Source organism: Macaca thibetana, chromosome 3 (assembly GCF_024542745.1).
Source record: "Macaca thibetana thibetana isolate TM-01 chromosome 3, ASM2454274v1, whole genome shotgun sequence".
NCBI classification, from domain to species: Eukaryota; Metazoa; Chordata; class Mammalia; order Primates; family Cercopithecidae; genus Macaca; species Macaca thibetana.
Window position 1 is genome coordinate 9,518,000 of NC_065580.1, and position 17,845 is coordinate 9,535,844.

Genomic DNA, 17,845 nt, shown 5'->3' on the forward strand with positions numbered 1-17,845 from the left:
CCAGTTGATATTTCTGCAAGGGTATGTGAAAGTACCACTTCATACCCTGGCCTGAGCTGATGTTCTTCTATTTTAAATGTTAGTCTTTTTTATAGGTAAAAAATGCTACCTCATTTATTTTATTTTTTATTTATTTATTATTTTTTGAGACAGGGTCTTGCTCTGTCGCCCAGGCTGGAGTGCAGTGGCGCGATCTCAGCTCACTGCAAGCTCTGCCTCCTAGGTTCACGCCATTCTCCTGCCTCAGCCTCCCGAGTAGCTGGGACTACAGGTGCCTACCACCGCGCCCGGCTAATTTTTTTTTTTTGTATTTTTAGTAGACATGGGATTTCACCATGTTAGTCAGGATGGTCTTGATCTCCTAACCTCATGATCCGCCTGCCTCGGCCTCCCAAAGTGCTGGGATTACAGGCGTGAGCCACGTGCCTGGCCTACTTCATTTATTTGAATATGTATTCTTTGATGATTAGTGAACTTGTGCATCTTTTTATATATTTATTGGCCATTCATATTTCTTCTACGATTTACCTATTTATAACTTTGCAATTTTACTAGTTATAGAAGTTCTTTATGTATAACTATGGATATTAACCCTTTGCCATATGACAAACATGTATATATATATGTATAACATTTCCTCTAAGTTTCTTCATCTTTTAACTTTATTTCCAAAGAACTGCGAACTCATTTTATGTAAGAAAATCTTTTGATATTTTATTTTATGGCTTTTAGATTTTTATCAGGATTAGTTTTTTGCTTTTTTTCTTTTTTTAAGACGGAGTTTCACTCTTGTTGCCCAGGCTGGAGTGCAGTGGTGAGATCTCGGCTCACTGCAACCTCTTCCTCTCAGGTTCAAGTGATTCTCCTGCCTCAGCCTCCCGAGTAGCTGGGATTACAGGTGTCCGCTACCACGCCTGGCTAATTTTTTGTAATTTTAGTAGAGACGGGGTTTCACCAGGTTGGCCAGGCTGGTCCCAAACTCCTGACCTCAGGTGATCCACCTGCCTCAGCTTCCCAATGTGCTGGGATTACAGGTGTGAGCCACTGCACCTGGCCAGGATTAGTTTTTTACCTTACAAAATTTCAAATATCTTCTGCCTTTGTAATGAAAACCTGGGCAGGTTTTGACCACCTCTGAGCAACATGATCTACACACACACACACACACACACACACACACACACACACACACAGACACACACACACACACCTCTCTTCGGAAAAGGTGGGGAGGCTTGGTGGTTTTCCATTATGGTCTTCAGTCGAGGAGCTGCTCCTGAAATCACGTGCCCACAGAAGATACAACAACATCCAGTGCAACCTCATCCCAGAGCACTTTTTTTCCCTTTCTTCTGTCCAGACTATGCAATTTCCAAACCAGACCTCATGTCACAGATGGAACGCGGGGAGCGGCCCACCATGCAGGAGCAGGAAGACTCTGAGGAGGGTGAGACGCCGACAGATCCCAGTGCTGGTGAGTGGCTAAGGGTGATCCACAGCTCTGCATTCTAGATCTTTCACCAGTCAGGAAGCCCCAGCATGAGTCGGCACAATCCAAGGTAGGCCCTGCCGGGATATGTTAGGAGGAAGGAGGCCCACAGGTGCCAGGACCTCCTTTGGAGCGCCATGATCACCAGTAGCCTAACTTGTTGATTAATGGGAATGCCGTGAATTTTTTGACATGACCAAGTGTCATCTCACTCTCTGTAGGAAATAAAGCGAGAAACTCAAAGAAAGGCAGTCACTTGTCAAGCAGTCATTAGTGCTTAAAATTCCTGGAACTTCCGAGAAAAGGACCACATCCGTGAGTCCTGCAGGTAGTTAGTGGAGGGATAAGGGGCAGGCATGGACTTTACCGGGAACATCCTACACGCACAGCTTCAGTAGGACAGCATGTAGGTGGAGTCAGCAGATATGTGCCCAGTGAGACTGACCAGAGGCTGTGTGGCTCATGTGCACTCTCTGGTGTGAGGCTGTCTGTATCTGAGTACAGTTTTTCTGCTTACTGGTGATGGGATTTCAGTTACTAGATCTTTTTTTAGAGTCTCATCTATAAAATAGAACTGGCACTAATATCTAACCGTGGGGCCTGGCACAGTGATTGGCACATAGCAGTGGCTCAGTAGACCAGCCGCTGTTGGTGTGCCTGGGGTCACCCCATTCACGGCGGCCGGCTCAGTGGCTCACACACTCATGCTTCAGGAGCTCTTGTGGTGCATGGTTGCTCTTTGAAGCCCCTGTTTGGGAACTGCCCTTGGACTTGCATCACTTACCTCGACGGTCGTCAGCGGAAGCTGATCCTGGTCCTTCGTGGGCAGGTGTGGCGTGTGAACATAGCTGAGTGTTACTGGCAGTCATGTCTGCTGAAAGAGGATGATCCACCTGGAGAACTCTGTTTGGGGCCAACAGCCAGGTCTTGTTAGGAACTAATGTCATTGATTTGGGAACCTATCAGCTGGCTCTAAGCAGATGTTCTAGGAACATGGAGTAATGTCAGCCCCATGTGCTGAGTGGAAAGGTGACTTCTGGGAGAGACAGAACCCTGTAAAAATACAAGTGCTGGCATGTCCCAGAGAAATCCAGCGGCGTCACTTTCTATGAATTTGCCTAAAATTTAACTCGAGGGGAGGGGCTAACCCTGAGTTCATTCTGGCAGACAGAAAAGAGGAATTTAAAAGTCGATGAGGATGAGGTGTTGGTGACAGTGTGGCACATGGCAGGGTGAACTTTTGGTTGGGAAAATCAGTCAGTACCGTAAAGGTTTGAGTGGCCACATCCAAAAACAAAGGTCAAGTAGGAATAGAGAGATTCTAGGTAGAAGAAATGAGAAAGAAGGGTTGGGAGGCAGAGAATGAGAAGTCAGGAGAGATGATTTGTGGTAAAAATCCTAAAATACAGTCTGCTGTCCCAGCAGGGACTTGCGGTTCAGGTGCAGCTCTCATAGAATTTTCTTGGAAGAGCTGGATGCAAGAGCATGGATCCCCTTTCTCTGTCTGCTTTTCACAGCCTCATCACAGATGGGCCTCTCACAGAATGGGGCCAGAATTGAAAAGCAAAATAACTCAAATCCATTCGGCCCTGGGCTGGGTTTGTTCTGGCACATGCACTTCCACAGGAGCTTCTGCTGGAATAGGCAGCCTCACAGAGGCCTCCTTGTGTGGCTGAAATGTGTCATTTGTTCCAGTCACCATCTCCAGCCCCTGGGAGTCTGCAGTGGGAGGACAGGGGAGGACATAGGCAGTGCTGCTCCACAGCGTGAGCTGCACACTCGCACCTCTGTGCTAAACCAAAGGCCCCGGCTTTGCCGTTGCAGGCTGGTTCTGCAAAACTGCAGGTATCAGAGCCCCTACACTCCAGTGGTAACATGTCCATCCAAGCACCTTCTCCCTTTGCAGAATGGCAGCAAATCCAGCCATGGGCCAGACCAAAAGTATGAGACCAAGGGGGAAAAGTCCAGAAAATTGAGACTTCTCATAATTCCAAATATACCAAACATGACAATTTTATGAATTGGCTAAGTAAATTCAGCAAATAAACTACCATTTAATGGTTGGGTTCCCAAGGGCAAAGAGATCCAAAGATGATTCAGATGTCAACCCTCCAAATACTCAGAACAGGGGCTCCCATTCATTCACAGCCCTGGAAGGGTGGCCTTGGAGGCTGGAGAAGCCAGGCACCATCTTCACCTAGCAAATTAGCAAAGAGTAAGGCGAACCAGAAAGCATGGCTGAAATCTGTGTGCTCAGACATTGCCACTCGGAGGGTTCATCATTTCAGTCTCTCGAGAAAGCAATTTGATGCTTTCTAGTCTTAAAAATATATACATATTTTTTTACTATATATGTGTGTGTGTGTGTATATATATATTGTTTTGTTTTTGAGATGGAGCTTCACTTTGTTGCCCAGGCTGGAGTGCAGTGGCGTGCTCTCTGCTCACTGCAACCTCCACCTCCTGGTTCAAGCAATTCTCTTGTCTCAGCCTCCTGAGTAGCTGGGATTACAGGTGTGCACCACCACGCCCAACTAATTTTTGTACTTTTTTTTAGTAGAGACGAGGTTTCACCATGTTGGTCAGGCTGGTCTTGAACTCCTAACCTCAAGTGATCCACCTGCCTCAGCCTCCCAAAGTGCTGGGATTACAGGCACGAACCACTGCACCTGGCTTATTATTAAGTATATTTTAAATATTTTAAATGTTCTTACATTTGACCTAATAATTTACTTCCTGAGAGTCTAGCATGAAAAAGAATCCAAAATATAGATTAAGATGTACAAATACAAATCACAGTATAATAGACTATTACACACTAAAATCACATTTATGAAGAGTTTTGAAACCATAAGTTTCATTCGTATGTTTATTTAGTTCATCAGATCTCTTTGGTAGCAGGTACTGTGTCAAGAACTACATTAACCCTGAGGCCCTTGCCCTCAGACTTAACTCCTGTGGAGAGACTGACATTAACAACCAAAACACCCCCGACAGATGAAAGCACGGGCACCAGCTGTGACGGATGCAGAACATCCAGGACTGCAAGGCCCACGACAGGAAAGGTGCCCTTGAGTTTGGGAAGTCAGAAAGGCCTCTTTGAGGACATGGGATTTCTAGTGGAAACCTGAAGGCCAAGTAGGGTTCTGGTTGCTCCGTGGAGGACTAACTGAAGGGAGGATGGTCTGGAAGCTAGGAGACCACTTGGAGGTTCTTTCTGTCTTCCAGGTAGGAAACCTTGGCATCACCCTGAGAGAGAAGTGGCTGTTGTCAAGATATACTTTGGCAGTGGACTAGGAAGGACTTAGGGATTGGTGGGTGTTGAATAGGAGGGATGGGGAGGTGCTAAGGATGGCTCCTAGGCCTCTGGCTTAAGTAAGAATAGAGGGAGGGTAATGTAAGGTTCAGATTTGGAGAAACACTGAGAATTCCGTTTTGAACACATTAGGTTTGAGATCCCTGTGAGACATCAAAGAGCAGGTGTTGAGAAGGCAGCTGAATAAAGGAGTCTGGAGTTCAGAGCAGAGGTCTGAGCTGGAGACATCTGGCCTTGGCACATTTGGACATTTGGTGTCGGCAGCATAGATACATTGGGTTGCTCAGTCTGTAGAGGGGGAAGAGAGGAGAACACAAGCCATGCCCTGCAGAACCCTGGGTTTTGGGGCAGATTCGGGAATTTGGAATATGTTGTTCACGATGGGGCCCAAGTGTTAGTATTTTTTAGCTTCCAAGGTGATTTTCATGTGCAGCCAGGGTTGAAAACCACTGTTGTAGGATTTGGAAAAAGAAGGAGGAGCCAGAGGAATCAAAGGAAACAGAAAGAGTGGCCAGAAAGGTAGCAGGAAAATTAGGATAGTGCCCTGTTGGGTATTTCTAGAGAAGAATGTTTCCAGAAGGAGAGAGTATGCCGAACAGTGTTGTATTCTGCTGTGTGGTTTAGGAATAGGAAGACTAAAAAGTGTCCATTGGATTGCAAGCTAAAAATCATCAGCGACCTTAGGAAGACTAACGTTGGTAGCTTAGTGGAGGTGGCAGCCTGATAGTCAGTGGGTGAGGAGCGGGTGGGAGGCAGGGAAGTAGACATGGCACGTGCTGACAGTCATTTCAACAAGTGTAGCTGTGGGGGAGTGGAAATATGGGACAGTTGTGGGGATTCTTGTTTGCCTAAGATGGGGATTGCTAAAGCCTGTTTGAAATGTTGATGGGAATGATCCAGTTGATAGGAGGATTAAGGATGTAGAAGTGTGAAAAGTAAATATAGTGAGGTCAGTGATGTAAGCAAAAGTAGGTTTAAAAAAACTGGATGGAAACATACCAAAGCCGTATTTCTCTATGTTTTGTAAAATGTTCTGATGTAAGCATATATTACTTCTTATTCAGTAAAAATATATTTTTTAAAACAGTATACAATGAAAGATTGAGTTCAACAGGGCAGATTGAACATGTATTTATTCCTACCTCCCAAATCCTTCTTTTTTTTTTTTTTTTTTTGAGACGGAGTTTTGCTCTTGTTGCCCAGGCCGGAGTGCAATGGCACGATCTGCAACCTCCACCTCCAGGGTTCAAGTGATTCTCCCACCTCAGCCTCCCCAGTAGCTGGGATTTAAGGCATGCACCACCACGCCTGGCTAATTTTGTATTTTAGTAGAGATGGGGTTTATCCATGTTGGTCACGCTGGTCTTGAACTCCCGACCTCAGGTAATCTGCCCGCCTCGGCCTCCCAAAGTGCCGGGATTAGAGGCCACTGTGCCCGGCCTCCCAAATCCTTCTAAAATAAGAGTGAAGGAACTTTTAAAAAGAAAAGAGATACAGCAATGAAGTTTTTCAGCCCTGAAGCAAGTGGATAGATGTGGTAAGCTGAATCTGAAATTGGTACTGGGGAAAACTGAGAAGAAACTCAATTTGCACCCCCACACCTGCTTGGGGCTCAAGAGTTAATAGTACCAGAGACTCTAGAGATTCCTGGAAATAGGAATGAAGTGAGGCTAAACACAGACAGCTGGCTGAACATCTTTTAAATTGACCACTTAACACTCCCCTCAGCTCCCATTGCTTCCCTCAGTCCCTACTACAGGCATCTGCGTTTCTCTAGCCGTGTTATGTGACAGGCTTATTCTCTGGAGAGGGTGCAAAGGAGGCTTTCTGGACATGGGCACCAGGCACAGTTGAGGGTGGGGCACTACATCGGAAATGGGAAGAAGGAGACTTGACGTGCAGATATTGAGATCTGCAGACTTCTTCCCTAACTCGACTTCCAGAATGTTGCCAACACCCAGAATTAAACCCATCGGGCAGGATATTGGAAGAGCCTTATATGGAGACTTTTGGGACCAGGCCAAGAGGTTTCTGAGTAAAATGACTTGGCCAAAGCTCCCTATGGGCCAAGCAGAGACCCACACATAGTTAGCAAGCCCCACCCAAATGCATTCAGCTCTTTGTTCTCTTGAGTGTCCTCTTGTAAGTCTCCGTGGACAACCAAGAACCAGAAGACATTTGGGAAAAGTCTGTGGTGTACAGAGATGAATAAGTAAAGACATCAGAAAAAATATATTTAGAGGAACAGAGACCATGCAGAGAGGAAAAAAATGTATATATGAATACTTACATATAAAATCCTTAGATAAAATAAGTGAATGCATTCATGACACAAAAGTGTAATGCTTGTTTTTTTAAAAAAGAAGAGAAAGGAACTCTTGGAAATTAAAAATGTAATAGTACAAGTTAGAGACTCAGGAGCAGTGTTGGAGGATAAGCACACATCCCAGAAAATAAAGCTAAAAGATAAGAAAATAGGGAAATAATAAAAATAAAGGATGGAAGGAAATAGGGAAAGAATAAGAAAACTGAAGGATGGAAATCCAACATCCAGATAATAGGAATATCCAGAAAAAAAGAGTAGCAAAAACAGGTGGGAATTATCAACAAAATGATTCAAGAAAAATTCCCACCAATTAAAGCCATAATTTTGTAGATTGAAAGAGCCAGCTGCCCAGAGCACGGGAAGAAAATAGACCTACACTTTCAGCATGGACTTTCAGAGCAACTGAGAACAAAGGAAATCCTATGAGCTTCCAGAGAAGAGAAACAGAGTCATGCGAAGAAACAGGAATTAGAATGGCCTCAGACATTTGTAACCACATTGGGATCTAGAAGACAGTAGAGCAATGCCTTTCAAATTCCAAAGGAAAATATTTTCCAACTTATAATTCAATATCTAGCCAAACTCTTTCGATTAAATATGAGTGAAACTGAGACATTTTGAGATGTTCAAGTCTCCACAAATCCTTTATCAAACTGGGGGAGGTGCTTTGCCAAAATAAGGAAGTAAACCAAGAAGGAGGCATTACAAACGCCAACTTGAGAGAGAGGTGGAGGCACTCCAGGGGCATGGCCCAAGGGCATTCCGAGAGGCCAGCTGTGCACCTAGAGGCAGCCGGTTGTGTGGGGCACCTCCACAGGTCCCAGAAATTTGTCTTCAAGTAGATGAAATGGATAAACACCCAATATATTTGAATGTTTGGAGAGGAGAGTTACACAGCAAGGTAAGGTTGGGGGAGTTTGGGGCTGAGTTCATGATAATTAGTCGTAAGCTGGGCAAAAGAAAAAAGTGTCAGATCTAGGGAAGGCAAGAAGGTTTACAGGCATTGGAAGCACTCACTATACTACAGAGTTTTGTTATAAATAACATTGATATAATCTAGTGAGGTAAACATCCAGTATTGATCCAACTAAAATTACAACAAAACTATATTGGCAGGATCAGTTCAGAGGAGACCTTCATCCCTTGGAAGTCAATGGATGATGCTTAAAATTGAAAACTCAAGGAGTAGCAATATAAGTGTGTTACTTAGAGTTATGGAGGTAAATGACCAAAGAATCAGCTGGAATCATTGAAGTGATTGCCTTGGGGAGCAGGAAATGGGGGTAGGTGAGTGGAAAAGAACTTTTTAAAAAATAAGTTCTGGGCTGGGTGTGGTGTCTCACACCTCTAATCCCAACAGTTTGGGAGGCCGAGGCAGGTGGATCACTTGAGGTCAGGAGTTCGAGACTAGCCTAGCCAACATGGTAAAACCCCATCTCTACTAAAAGGGCAAAAAAGAAAAAAATAGCTGAGCGTGGTGGCCCGTGCCTGTAATCCCAGCTACTCAGGAGGCTAAGGCAGGAGAATCACTTGAACCCAAGAGGTGGAAGTTGCAGCCCCGTCTCAAAAAAAAAATTTTTTTCGAAGAACTGTTCAACTATGTTCAACTAGCCTGTGTGCATGTATAACTTTAAAAAAAAATTTTTAATTAAAAAAAACCTAACAAAGTATAGCCATGAGAAGATTGGAAAGTCAGTGTCAACCAATATTTATTTGCTTTGAGCTGGTAGAGAGAGTTAATGTGGCAATACTGGTTTTTAATTTCACAAAGAAAAAGTACAGAGAGAAAGTCCCCGATAATATTCTCTCAAGAGTCAGCAGTTTATTCATTCCAATTTTATGTGCATGTGATTACATACACATAGCCTTAATTATGTAGGTAATACATATACACATTATCATTGTAAAAGAGTCAGACAATATAGAAGTATTGGCAAGTTTCTTTTTTCAATAGTATATCATTGACATTTTTACATGTCACAATATATAAATTTGTCATATTCTTTTTCATAGCCGACAGTAGTATTCTGTGTATTGATTTCATAATTTGTTTAAATACTGTCCCATTAATGTGCATTTAGGTTGTTCACAAGTTTCAGTGCTTCAGTAAAGATTATTATAAATAGATCTTCATGCACTTGTCAGGAACTTATTTAGAAATGGATTTTCTGGGTCAAAGGATATACCCACTTAAAAATTTAATAGATCCTGGCAAATCCCTTCAAATCACTTGTGCCAATTTACATGCCTTCATCCATCTAAGCATGAGAATGTTTGTTTCTATACACTCTTACCAGTAACAGGTATTATTTATCTTTTTCTCATTTGCCAAAGTAGTAAGTAGAAAAAACACAATATGTGGATGAAAATACTTTCTATAAGGGTGATGTTGAGCATATTTTCATACCTTTATTGATTACTATTATCTCTTACTACTCTGTGAATAATCTTTTTTGTTACTCTTTTGGATTATTCATCTTTTTATTGATTTGTAAAAAGCTTTTAAAATATTAAGGATATTAGCCCTTGCCTAACAGTATGTATATGAATACTTTCCCCAGTTTGTGGTTTACTTTTTTTTTTTTTTTTTTTTTGAGACAGAGGCTCACTTTATTGCCCAGGCTGGAATGCAGTGGCACTATCTCAGCTCACTGCAACCTCCACCTTCCGGGTTCAGGCTATTCTCCTACCCCAGCCTCCCGAGTATCTGGGGTTACAGGCGCCCACAACCATGCACAGCTAATTTTTTTGTATTTTTAGTAGAGACGGAGTTTCACCATTTTGGCCAGGCTGGTTTCAAACTCCTGACCTCCAGTGATCTGCCTACCTTGGCCTCCCAAAGTGCTAGGATTACAGGCGTGAGCCACCACGCCTGGCCTGTGGTTTACTTTTATATTTTGTGTGTGTATGTGTGTGTGTGTGTAATAGCAGTTTTTAACTTTTATGTATTCAAATTTATCAGTCTTTTTTTTTTTGAAACAGAGTCTCACTCTGGAGTGCAGTGGCGTAATCTCGGCTCACTGCAACCTCCACCTCCCGGGTTCAAGTGATTCTCCTGCCTCAGCCTCCCGAGTAGCTGGGATCACCGGCCCCTGCCACCACGCCCAGCTCATTTTTGTATTTTTTAGTAGAGACGAGGTTTCGCCATGTTGGCCAGGCTGGTCTCGAACTCCTGACGTCAGGTGATCCACCCGCCTCAGCCTCCCAATCTGGGTTTCATATCAAATGTAGAAATATTTACTCAAGCTATTTTATTTAGTAAACACTGTGATCACAGATCTTAGGTCTGTGAGCATCTCAAAAAAAGCTATAAAAATTTTTGAAACACAAAATAAATTTTTTTTTTTGCCCTAGAAAACAAAAAGAAAATTGCTAAGTCTTAAGTAATTAAATGCTTATTTTAACTAAATGTCTAAAAATATGGCATTATATCAGTTTCAATAACTAATAAATTCAGTCTTCGCAAATGTTTAATACATTTGAAAACAATTTATGGGATTTTCCCCACCTCACAGGAGTTCTTATGAACATGAATTATTAAAAACCAATCACAGATTAAATAAGTTTCTTATAGCCAAATGATGGCAACAGCAAGCTACAAGAATTCTTTCAAAACAATTTATAGCAAAATTATAGTTGATAGGAGTTGGGCATGTTTAATATGCTTGGCACGAATTACCAAACGTCCTCCAGAAGGACTATCTGAAGTCCCATAGGGTTACAGATAGCCTGTTCCTCAGCTTAAAGTTGTAAAACTTAGGTGTGAATTTCTTATTTATACATAAATATTGTTGTTCATCAGGAGTTTGGTGTGAAATACGTGAAGTAGCTTTTTTCCCTTTCTAGTCAGGAAGCCAGTTGTCTCCATTCCTTTTAAACTTTTCCCCACTGGATTGAAATGTTACCTTTTTCATAAACTATATTCCCACAATGTGTGTGTCTTCGATTAATTTTTTAAATGGGAGAACAAATTCCTGCTTATAAATAAATGCAGCTTGGTTGTCAGTACTCTTTGAAAAGTTGTTTGGGGTGGGGAGACATTGTTGGTGGGAAACACTGGCGTTCCCTGCTATCTAGCAAGTGGAGGGGAGGGTCAAAGTGTGTACATACTGCCTGTTTTGAGGGAGAAAGAGTACGTGCCACAAAGAGGAGCAGGCGAATGCCTGGAGCTCAGGGAGGAGCACAGCTGTGTCCAGCTGAGAGCACTGAAGAGGCTTGATGGAATGGTGGACACTCAAGTTGGGTCTTGAAGTAGGGCCAGGTGTTGAAGGCACTAGTCTTCAAGCTGGGGTACCCATGCTTTTGAGGGGATAAGGGTACTCCCCAGGAGAGACATAATACAGATGTCTTTGAGGGCACAGTTTCCAGTCATTAGTCCATCTCTTCTTGTCCAGCTGATCAGCCAAAAGCACACAATGCATGTGGTCCCTGAAATGTGGCTTCTCATCTACTCTCCCATTATTTAAAAAAAAAAAAACAGGCTGCCAGGCATGGTGGCTCATGCCTGTAATCCTAGCACTGTGGGAGGCCGAGGTGGGAGGATCACTTGAGTCCAGGTGTTTGAGACCAACCTGGGCAACATAGGGAGACCTCATCTCTACAGAAACTTTAAAAATTAGCTGGGTATGGTAGCACATGCCTGTAGTCCCAGCTACTCTAGAGGCTGAGGTGGCAGGTGGTTTAAGCCAGGAGGTTGAGGCTGCAGTGAGCTATGATCTCACCACTGCACTCCAGCCTAGGCAACAGAGCAAGGCCTCATGTCTTAAAAAACAAAACAAAACAGGCACTTCCTGCCCATCTCCATCTTACTATAAAGCATTTCTCAGAGGCATAAAGCCCCCAGGTCACCAAACAGAGAGAATATTCAGAATTTTGGGATACATGTCCTGCAGCGCGTCACTCTGGGGCCTGGATGGCAAGTTCTCTTGCAGCTTAGGTTGTTTGCAATATTTTACCTTTAACAAAATTGAAAGAGAAACTAATGTTGTGAACTGATAGGTCATTAGAAACAGTTGTTTTGTTTTGTTTTTTGAAATGGAGTCTCGCTCTGTTGCCCAGGCTGGAGTGCAGTGGCGCCGTGTTGGCTCACTGCAAGCTCCGCCTCCTGGGTTCATGCCATTCTCCTGCCTCAGCCTCCCGAGTAGCTGGGACTACAGGTGCCCGCCACCACGCCCGGCCAGTTTTTTTGTATTTTTAGTAGAGATGGAGTTTCACAGTGTTCACCAGGATGGTCTCGATCTCCTGACCTCGTGATCTGCCCGCCTCGGCCTCCCAAAGTGCTGGGATTACAGGCGTGAGCCACCGCGCCTGGCCCTAGAAACAGTTTTTGATGATAATGTTGACCGTGTGATCTTTGTGGCATATAATTCAGAAGTTCAGAATTGAGTGACAGTTCCATAACAAAGCTGCTTCCAGCCCATCTACATATTTATGTAAATGAGGTTTCCCAATGTAAATGAGGTTTCATTTATAAAAATGAAACAGACAAATTGATTCTGAACTGTATATTCTACAATAAGAATATTGATTTCCAGATAAGTAAACTAATTGGGAAAAAATTCTATTCATCTTTATAAGATACATTTCCCAAAGTTTCTTTATTTTCTATCTTGGATAATTATTTATCATTCTGTAGTGATAATCACTAAGGATAACTTAAGCCAGGAAAAAAATGAACACTTAGAGACCTGTGGTTATTAGAAATGAAAGCAAAATTAAACCTTCAATTTACATACACATTTTTGTGGCAGAGTGGTAGATGAAGTGATCAGTAAAAGGCTTCTAAGCATACAAATATGTTCTATTAGGATAAAATTCTGTGGGCAAAGTGGGAATAGAAATAGAAGTTCAAGGTGAAAAGGAATGATATAAAAATTCCAGCTATCAAAGAAGAATTTGTTCATGTGTTTTTAAGTGAATAATGGTGGGTTTAAAATTGCTGGGGTTCTTAGATTCCATTGGCGACATTAAAGGGTGATGGAAGAGTTTATTTCAAAGTATCAATATTTACAATACTCCAGAAATTACATCTTTTGCAGTTACTGATGCATTTTATATATTTATTCAAAAAGATGCAAAGGAGCACATAGTTTTAAAAATTATTTTAAGGTATAAGCAAGCAAAATATTTTAAGTAGTTTGTGAAGTCAGGGAAGAAGTTTTCCTGATGCTAGAGTCATGGTCATGGTCATGGTCATGTTTGTGGAGGGATCATAACGATTTAGCACAGAGACAAGGATTGAAGACAGAGGAGAAAAGGCACACAACTAATGGAGCAAAACTCCAGGGAGAAAGAAATGGGCAGGGCTAAGGAAACAAGCAGAGGATTTCAGTGATAGGAGGAGGGAAGAGAGACATTACTTTCCCTGAGATTGGAGAGAAAAGGGAGGTAAAGATGGTGACTCTGAGCCAGTGCAGGAAGTAGGGGATGGAGGTATAGATGAGTTTTTCTTTTCCTTTTCATAGAGAATAGGACACAGACATCTTTGGAGAGAGTGGGAGAGTCCCACAGTTCTGAGGGAATCGGGGTAAATGAGAACATTAGAGCTGCTTTATATTCCATCCACTTCCAAACCAGTTGAGTTGGTGAATCAGAGAGGCATTAAAGGAGTGCCACTCATCCGAAGGAATCCAGCTTATGTCATCTAGCACCCATTTTCAGCCTGATGAGTTTGTCTGATTTCTTAGTAAGGGAATGAATGGATTTGGCAGAGGAGCAGGAGGAGCCTCAGGAGGGCAGGACTGAGGCTGCTTGGTTCATTTATCTCCTGGTTTCTTTTCTCTTTTTCTCACAGCACTTGTCACCTTCTAACATCCAATGTAATTTATTTATTGTGTCTACCACCTTATGTAAGGTCCATGTTTTTTTCACTGATATATCAAAAGCCGTTAGACCACATGACATGTAGTTGGTGCTCAGTAGATATCTGCTAGTAAACATTCAATGAATGAATGAATATGTTTGTACATGACATATTCTATTGTTACTGCAGTAAACTTAACCATAGCAAAAGTCTGGGGAAAAAAGCCAATGTTCTTCTATTAGGGAAAGAATGAATAAGCTACGGTATTATCCTGACCATGGAATATATACAGCATTTTTAACAATGTATTAGCACTGTAGAAATTGGCTTGAGGCCAGGTGTGGTGGCTCCTGCCTGTAATTCCAGCACTTTGGGAGGCTGAGGTGGGCAGATCACTTGAGGCCACGAGTTCGAGACCACCTTGGCTAACATAGTAAAACCCCATCACTACTAAAAATACAAAAAATTAGCTGGATGTGGTAGTGCATGCCTGCAATCCCAGCTACCTGGGAGGCTGAGGCACAAGAATCACTTGAACCTGGGAGGTAGAGGTTACAGTGAGCTGAGATCATGCCACTGCACTTTAGCCTGGGCAACAGAGGGAGACTCTGTCTCAAAAAAAAAAAAAAAAAGTGAGGAGACTTATGCCTGTAATCCCAGCACCTTGGGAGGCTGAGGCAGGCCGATCATGAGGTCAGGAGTTCTAGACCAGCCTGACCAACATGGTGAAACCCCGTCTCTACTAAAAATGCAAAAAATTAGCCGGGTGTGGTGGCAGGTGCCTGTGATCCCAGCTACTCGGGAGGCTGAGGCAGGAGAATCGCTTGAAGCAGGGAGGCGCAGCTTGCAGTGAGTCGAGACTGCGCCATTGTACTCCAGCCTGGGCGACAGAGTGAGACTCCAAATAAAAAAAAAAAAAAGAAAGAAATTGAAGGGATTTCTACAAGATATTTGAGTAGAGGAACACAGAGGAGGCCAATAGTGACAGAAAAATAAATAAATAAATAAACGTGTATGTGGCTTATTCATAAGCACAGAGAAAAGTCCTGGTAAATTATAGGAGTTACCTGGGAAGTCATAACGGTGAAATGGGAAGAGAGGGAAGGGGAAGGCAAATTAGACAGAAAAAAATACTGCACTAAAACCCAAAAATGTGTTATAATCCCATTTATGTAAAATGACACCTATGTATGTAATGGTACATTTGAAATTAGTCTACAGACCTATAGGCAAGCTTAAAAACATAAATTTCAGGGTAGTGTGTAATAGGATGCTATTTAACTAAAAACAAACTCAAATGCCCCTGGTGTACATGCATACGTGCTTGGGAATGTGAGTCTGTTTTTTGGACACCTCAGGGTATGGGGCCGAGGGGTGGGAGTAGTCAGGAGATGGCCTTTTCTTCATCAACCTGATTGTGAGTGAGCAGATGAGAGAGAAACTGTGTTAACTGTACCAGTTGGCTGGTCTGACTGAGAAAAGGAATGGGCATCTCTTTAAAATAAACCCTGGCTGGGCACAGTGGCTTATTTATGCCTGTCATCCCAGCATTTTGGGAGGATCACTTAAGCCCAGGAGTTCAAGGCTGCAGTGAGCTATGATCGTGCCACTGCACTCGAGCCTGGGTGATAGAGTGAGACCTTTGTCTATTGAAAAAATAAGACTAATAATAAACCCTGACAATGCTGAATTTTTTTTTAATTATGGTGCTCATGGCAAACAAACTTTGCATCTATTTTAACTTGACTACAGTTTGTATTGGTATTCAAAGCTACAAGGTGTCCAGAAAATTCTGTGTCTACTCATTTCCAACTCAATATTACATTTCTTCAGGGTCTCTAAGATAAGACTTATTGAGATGTAAATTGTAGGGCTGCAGAAACCTGGGCAGTTGGCATGAACATTCTGGGTTCTTTTCTTCTCACCCCTGCCCACCCTCTCTCAGCACATGACGGGATCGTGATTAAGATCGAGGTACAGACCAACGACGAGGGCTCAGAAAGTTTGGAGACACCTGAGCCCCTGATGGGACAGGTGGAAGAGCACGGCTTTCAGGACTCAGAGCTGGGTGACCCCTGTGGGGAACAGCCAGACCTGGACATGCAGGAGCCAGAGAACACGCTGGAGGAGTCCACGGAAGGCTCCAGCGAGTTCAGCGAACTGAAGCAGATGCTGGTGCAGCAGAGGAACTGCACGGGTGAGTGCTGGGTGGGGAGGGCCAGAGAAGTGTTGCCATGAGGCCTTCCAGAGGGCCGCTGCCCCCTGGGACAGCTGTGGTTCCTTCAGAGAGGTAGCTGGACACTGATGGGGCAACAGGTGGGAAAGAATTACCAAGCACGGCCTCGGGTCTAGGCTTCGTGACGCAGGACTTGTAAGAACCCATCTCCAACCCAAGAAAGAAGTGGTTACCTCTAAAGACTGGTTCAGGCAAGAATGAAAGGGATCTCAGAGCTCACCTATCCCACCCCTCATTTTACAGGCAGAGGTTAAATAGATTGGACAAGGCCACACAGAGAGTGGCAAAGCCAGAACTCTCCCAACGTGTCCTTGATCATCTCATATCACCCTAGAAGCCTCAACTACCTTGAAGATTTCAGCCCTGGAGAGCATGGTTTTCAAATAATGATAGCACTGCCGTTCTGTGTTCGAACCTAGTCTTCATTTTTGTTTAATTATAAAACTTTATCACCGTGCTGCTCACTCTTGCTCCTTCTGAGTTCAAGAACAGTAAGGCACTGGGGCTCATGGTGGCCTGATCCCAGGACATCTTTTGTGATGGATTTTCTGATGCTGAGCCATCCTGGCAGGCCCAGGAAAAGCCCTACTTGATCATCATGATGTATTTTTTGAATTCACTATTGGACTTAGGTAATAAATATTTTACTCAAGTTAGACAACTGTATTCATAAATGAAATGAACGTTTTCTTGAATTATTCTCATCTAATTTTGGAAACAGTATCATACTGGATGTATCAGATGAACTGGGCAGCTTTTGCTCTTGTTCTGTATTCTGAAAAAAAATAGGAATTGAGTGTGTTCCTTGAAAAACTGGTAGAACCCACTTGGACTTTTGTTTTTGTCTGGATGTTTTGTTTATGTGTAAGTCATTCACCATTACATGTTTGTATAACACTTTTATATTTAGAAATATATCCACATCCATTTCTGGTTTTAAAAGTATTATATTGATGTAAACTGCTTAAAAATTATCTGTAGATAATTCCTCCATAATTTGCATTTTATTAATGACCATTCCTCTTGGTCAAAAGACATGGATCTAGGCCCAGAGCAGTGACTCACACCTGTAATCCCAGCACTTTGGGAAGCAAAGGCAGGAGGATTGCTTGAGCCCAGGAGTTCATGGCCAGCTCAGGCAACACAGGGAGACCCCATCTCTACAAAAAATTTAAAATTTAGCCGGGAATGGTGGTGCATGCCTGCAGTCCCAGCTCCTTGGGAGGCTGAGGTGGGAGGATTGGTTGAAGCTGAGAGGCTGAGGCTGCAATGAGCCATGATTGTATTGCTGCACCCAGCCCGGGTGACAGAGCAAGACACTGTCTCAAAAATATGTACATATATGGATCTACCACCTGATTTTTAAGTAACTCCATGGTATTTCAGAAGTGTTTTTGACATACCATGTTGTCTTTCATAAAAGGACAGTGAAAAGACATAAGGTAGATTCTGAGTATATGCTAAATTGGGACCATCATTGTATAAATTCAGTTGCCTTTTGAGCAGTCCCCATTAATTGTAGTAGAACTTTAGAAAACTACTAAACAGTAGTTTGTGGAATTGTGAGTCTTGAGTTTTAGGGCCAAATGTTTGGTGTTTATCATTCCGTTAAGAAAAAAGCACCTTTGGCCAGGCGCGGTGGCTCCTGCCTATAATCCCAGCACTTTGGGAGGCTG

At 43.0% G+C, this 17,845-nt stretch overlaps 2 protein-coding genes across 4 annotated transcripts in view; both read left to right on the plus strand.

Moving 5' to 3' along the window:
- Window positions 1-17,845, plus strand: part of ZNF425 (zinc finger protein 425) — a 370,402-nt gene that overhangs the window by 22,717 nt on the left and 329,840 nt on the right. The window lies entirely within an intron of this gene.
- ZNF777 (zinc finger protein 777) overlaps window positions 1-17,845 on the plus strand; it is a 29,818-nt gene that overhangs the window by 8,495 nt on the left and 3,478 nt on the right. For all 3 annotated transcript variants that reach the window (XM_050785808.1, XM_050785809.1, XM_050785810.1), the window contains exons 4-5: window positions 1,361-1,474; window positions 15,879-16,130. In XM_050785808.1, coding sequence (XP_050641765.1) covers window positions 1,361-1,474; window positions 15,879-16,130 — 366 coding nt within the window. The remainder of the gene's footprint in view (window positions 1-1,360; window positions 1,475-15,878; window positions 16,131-17,845) is intronic.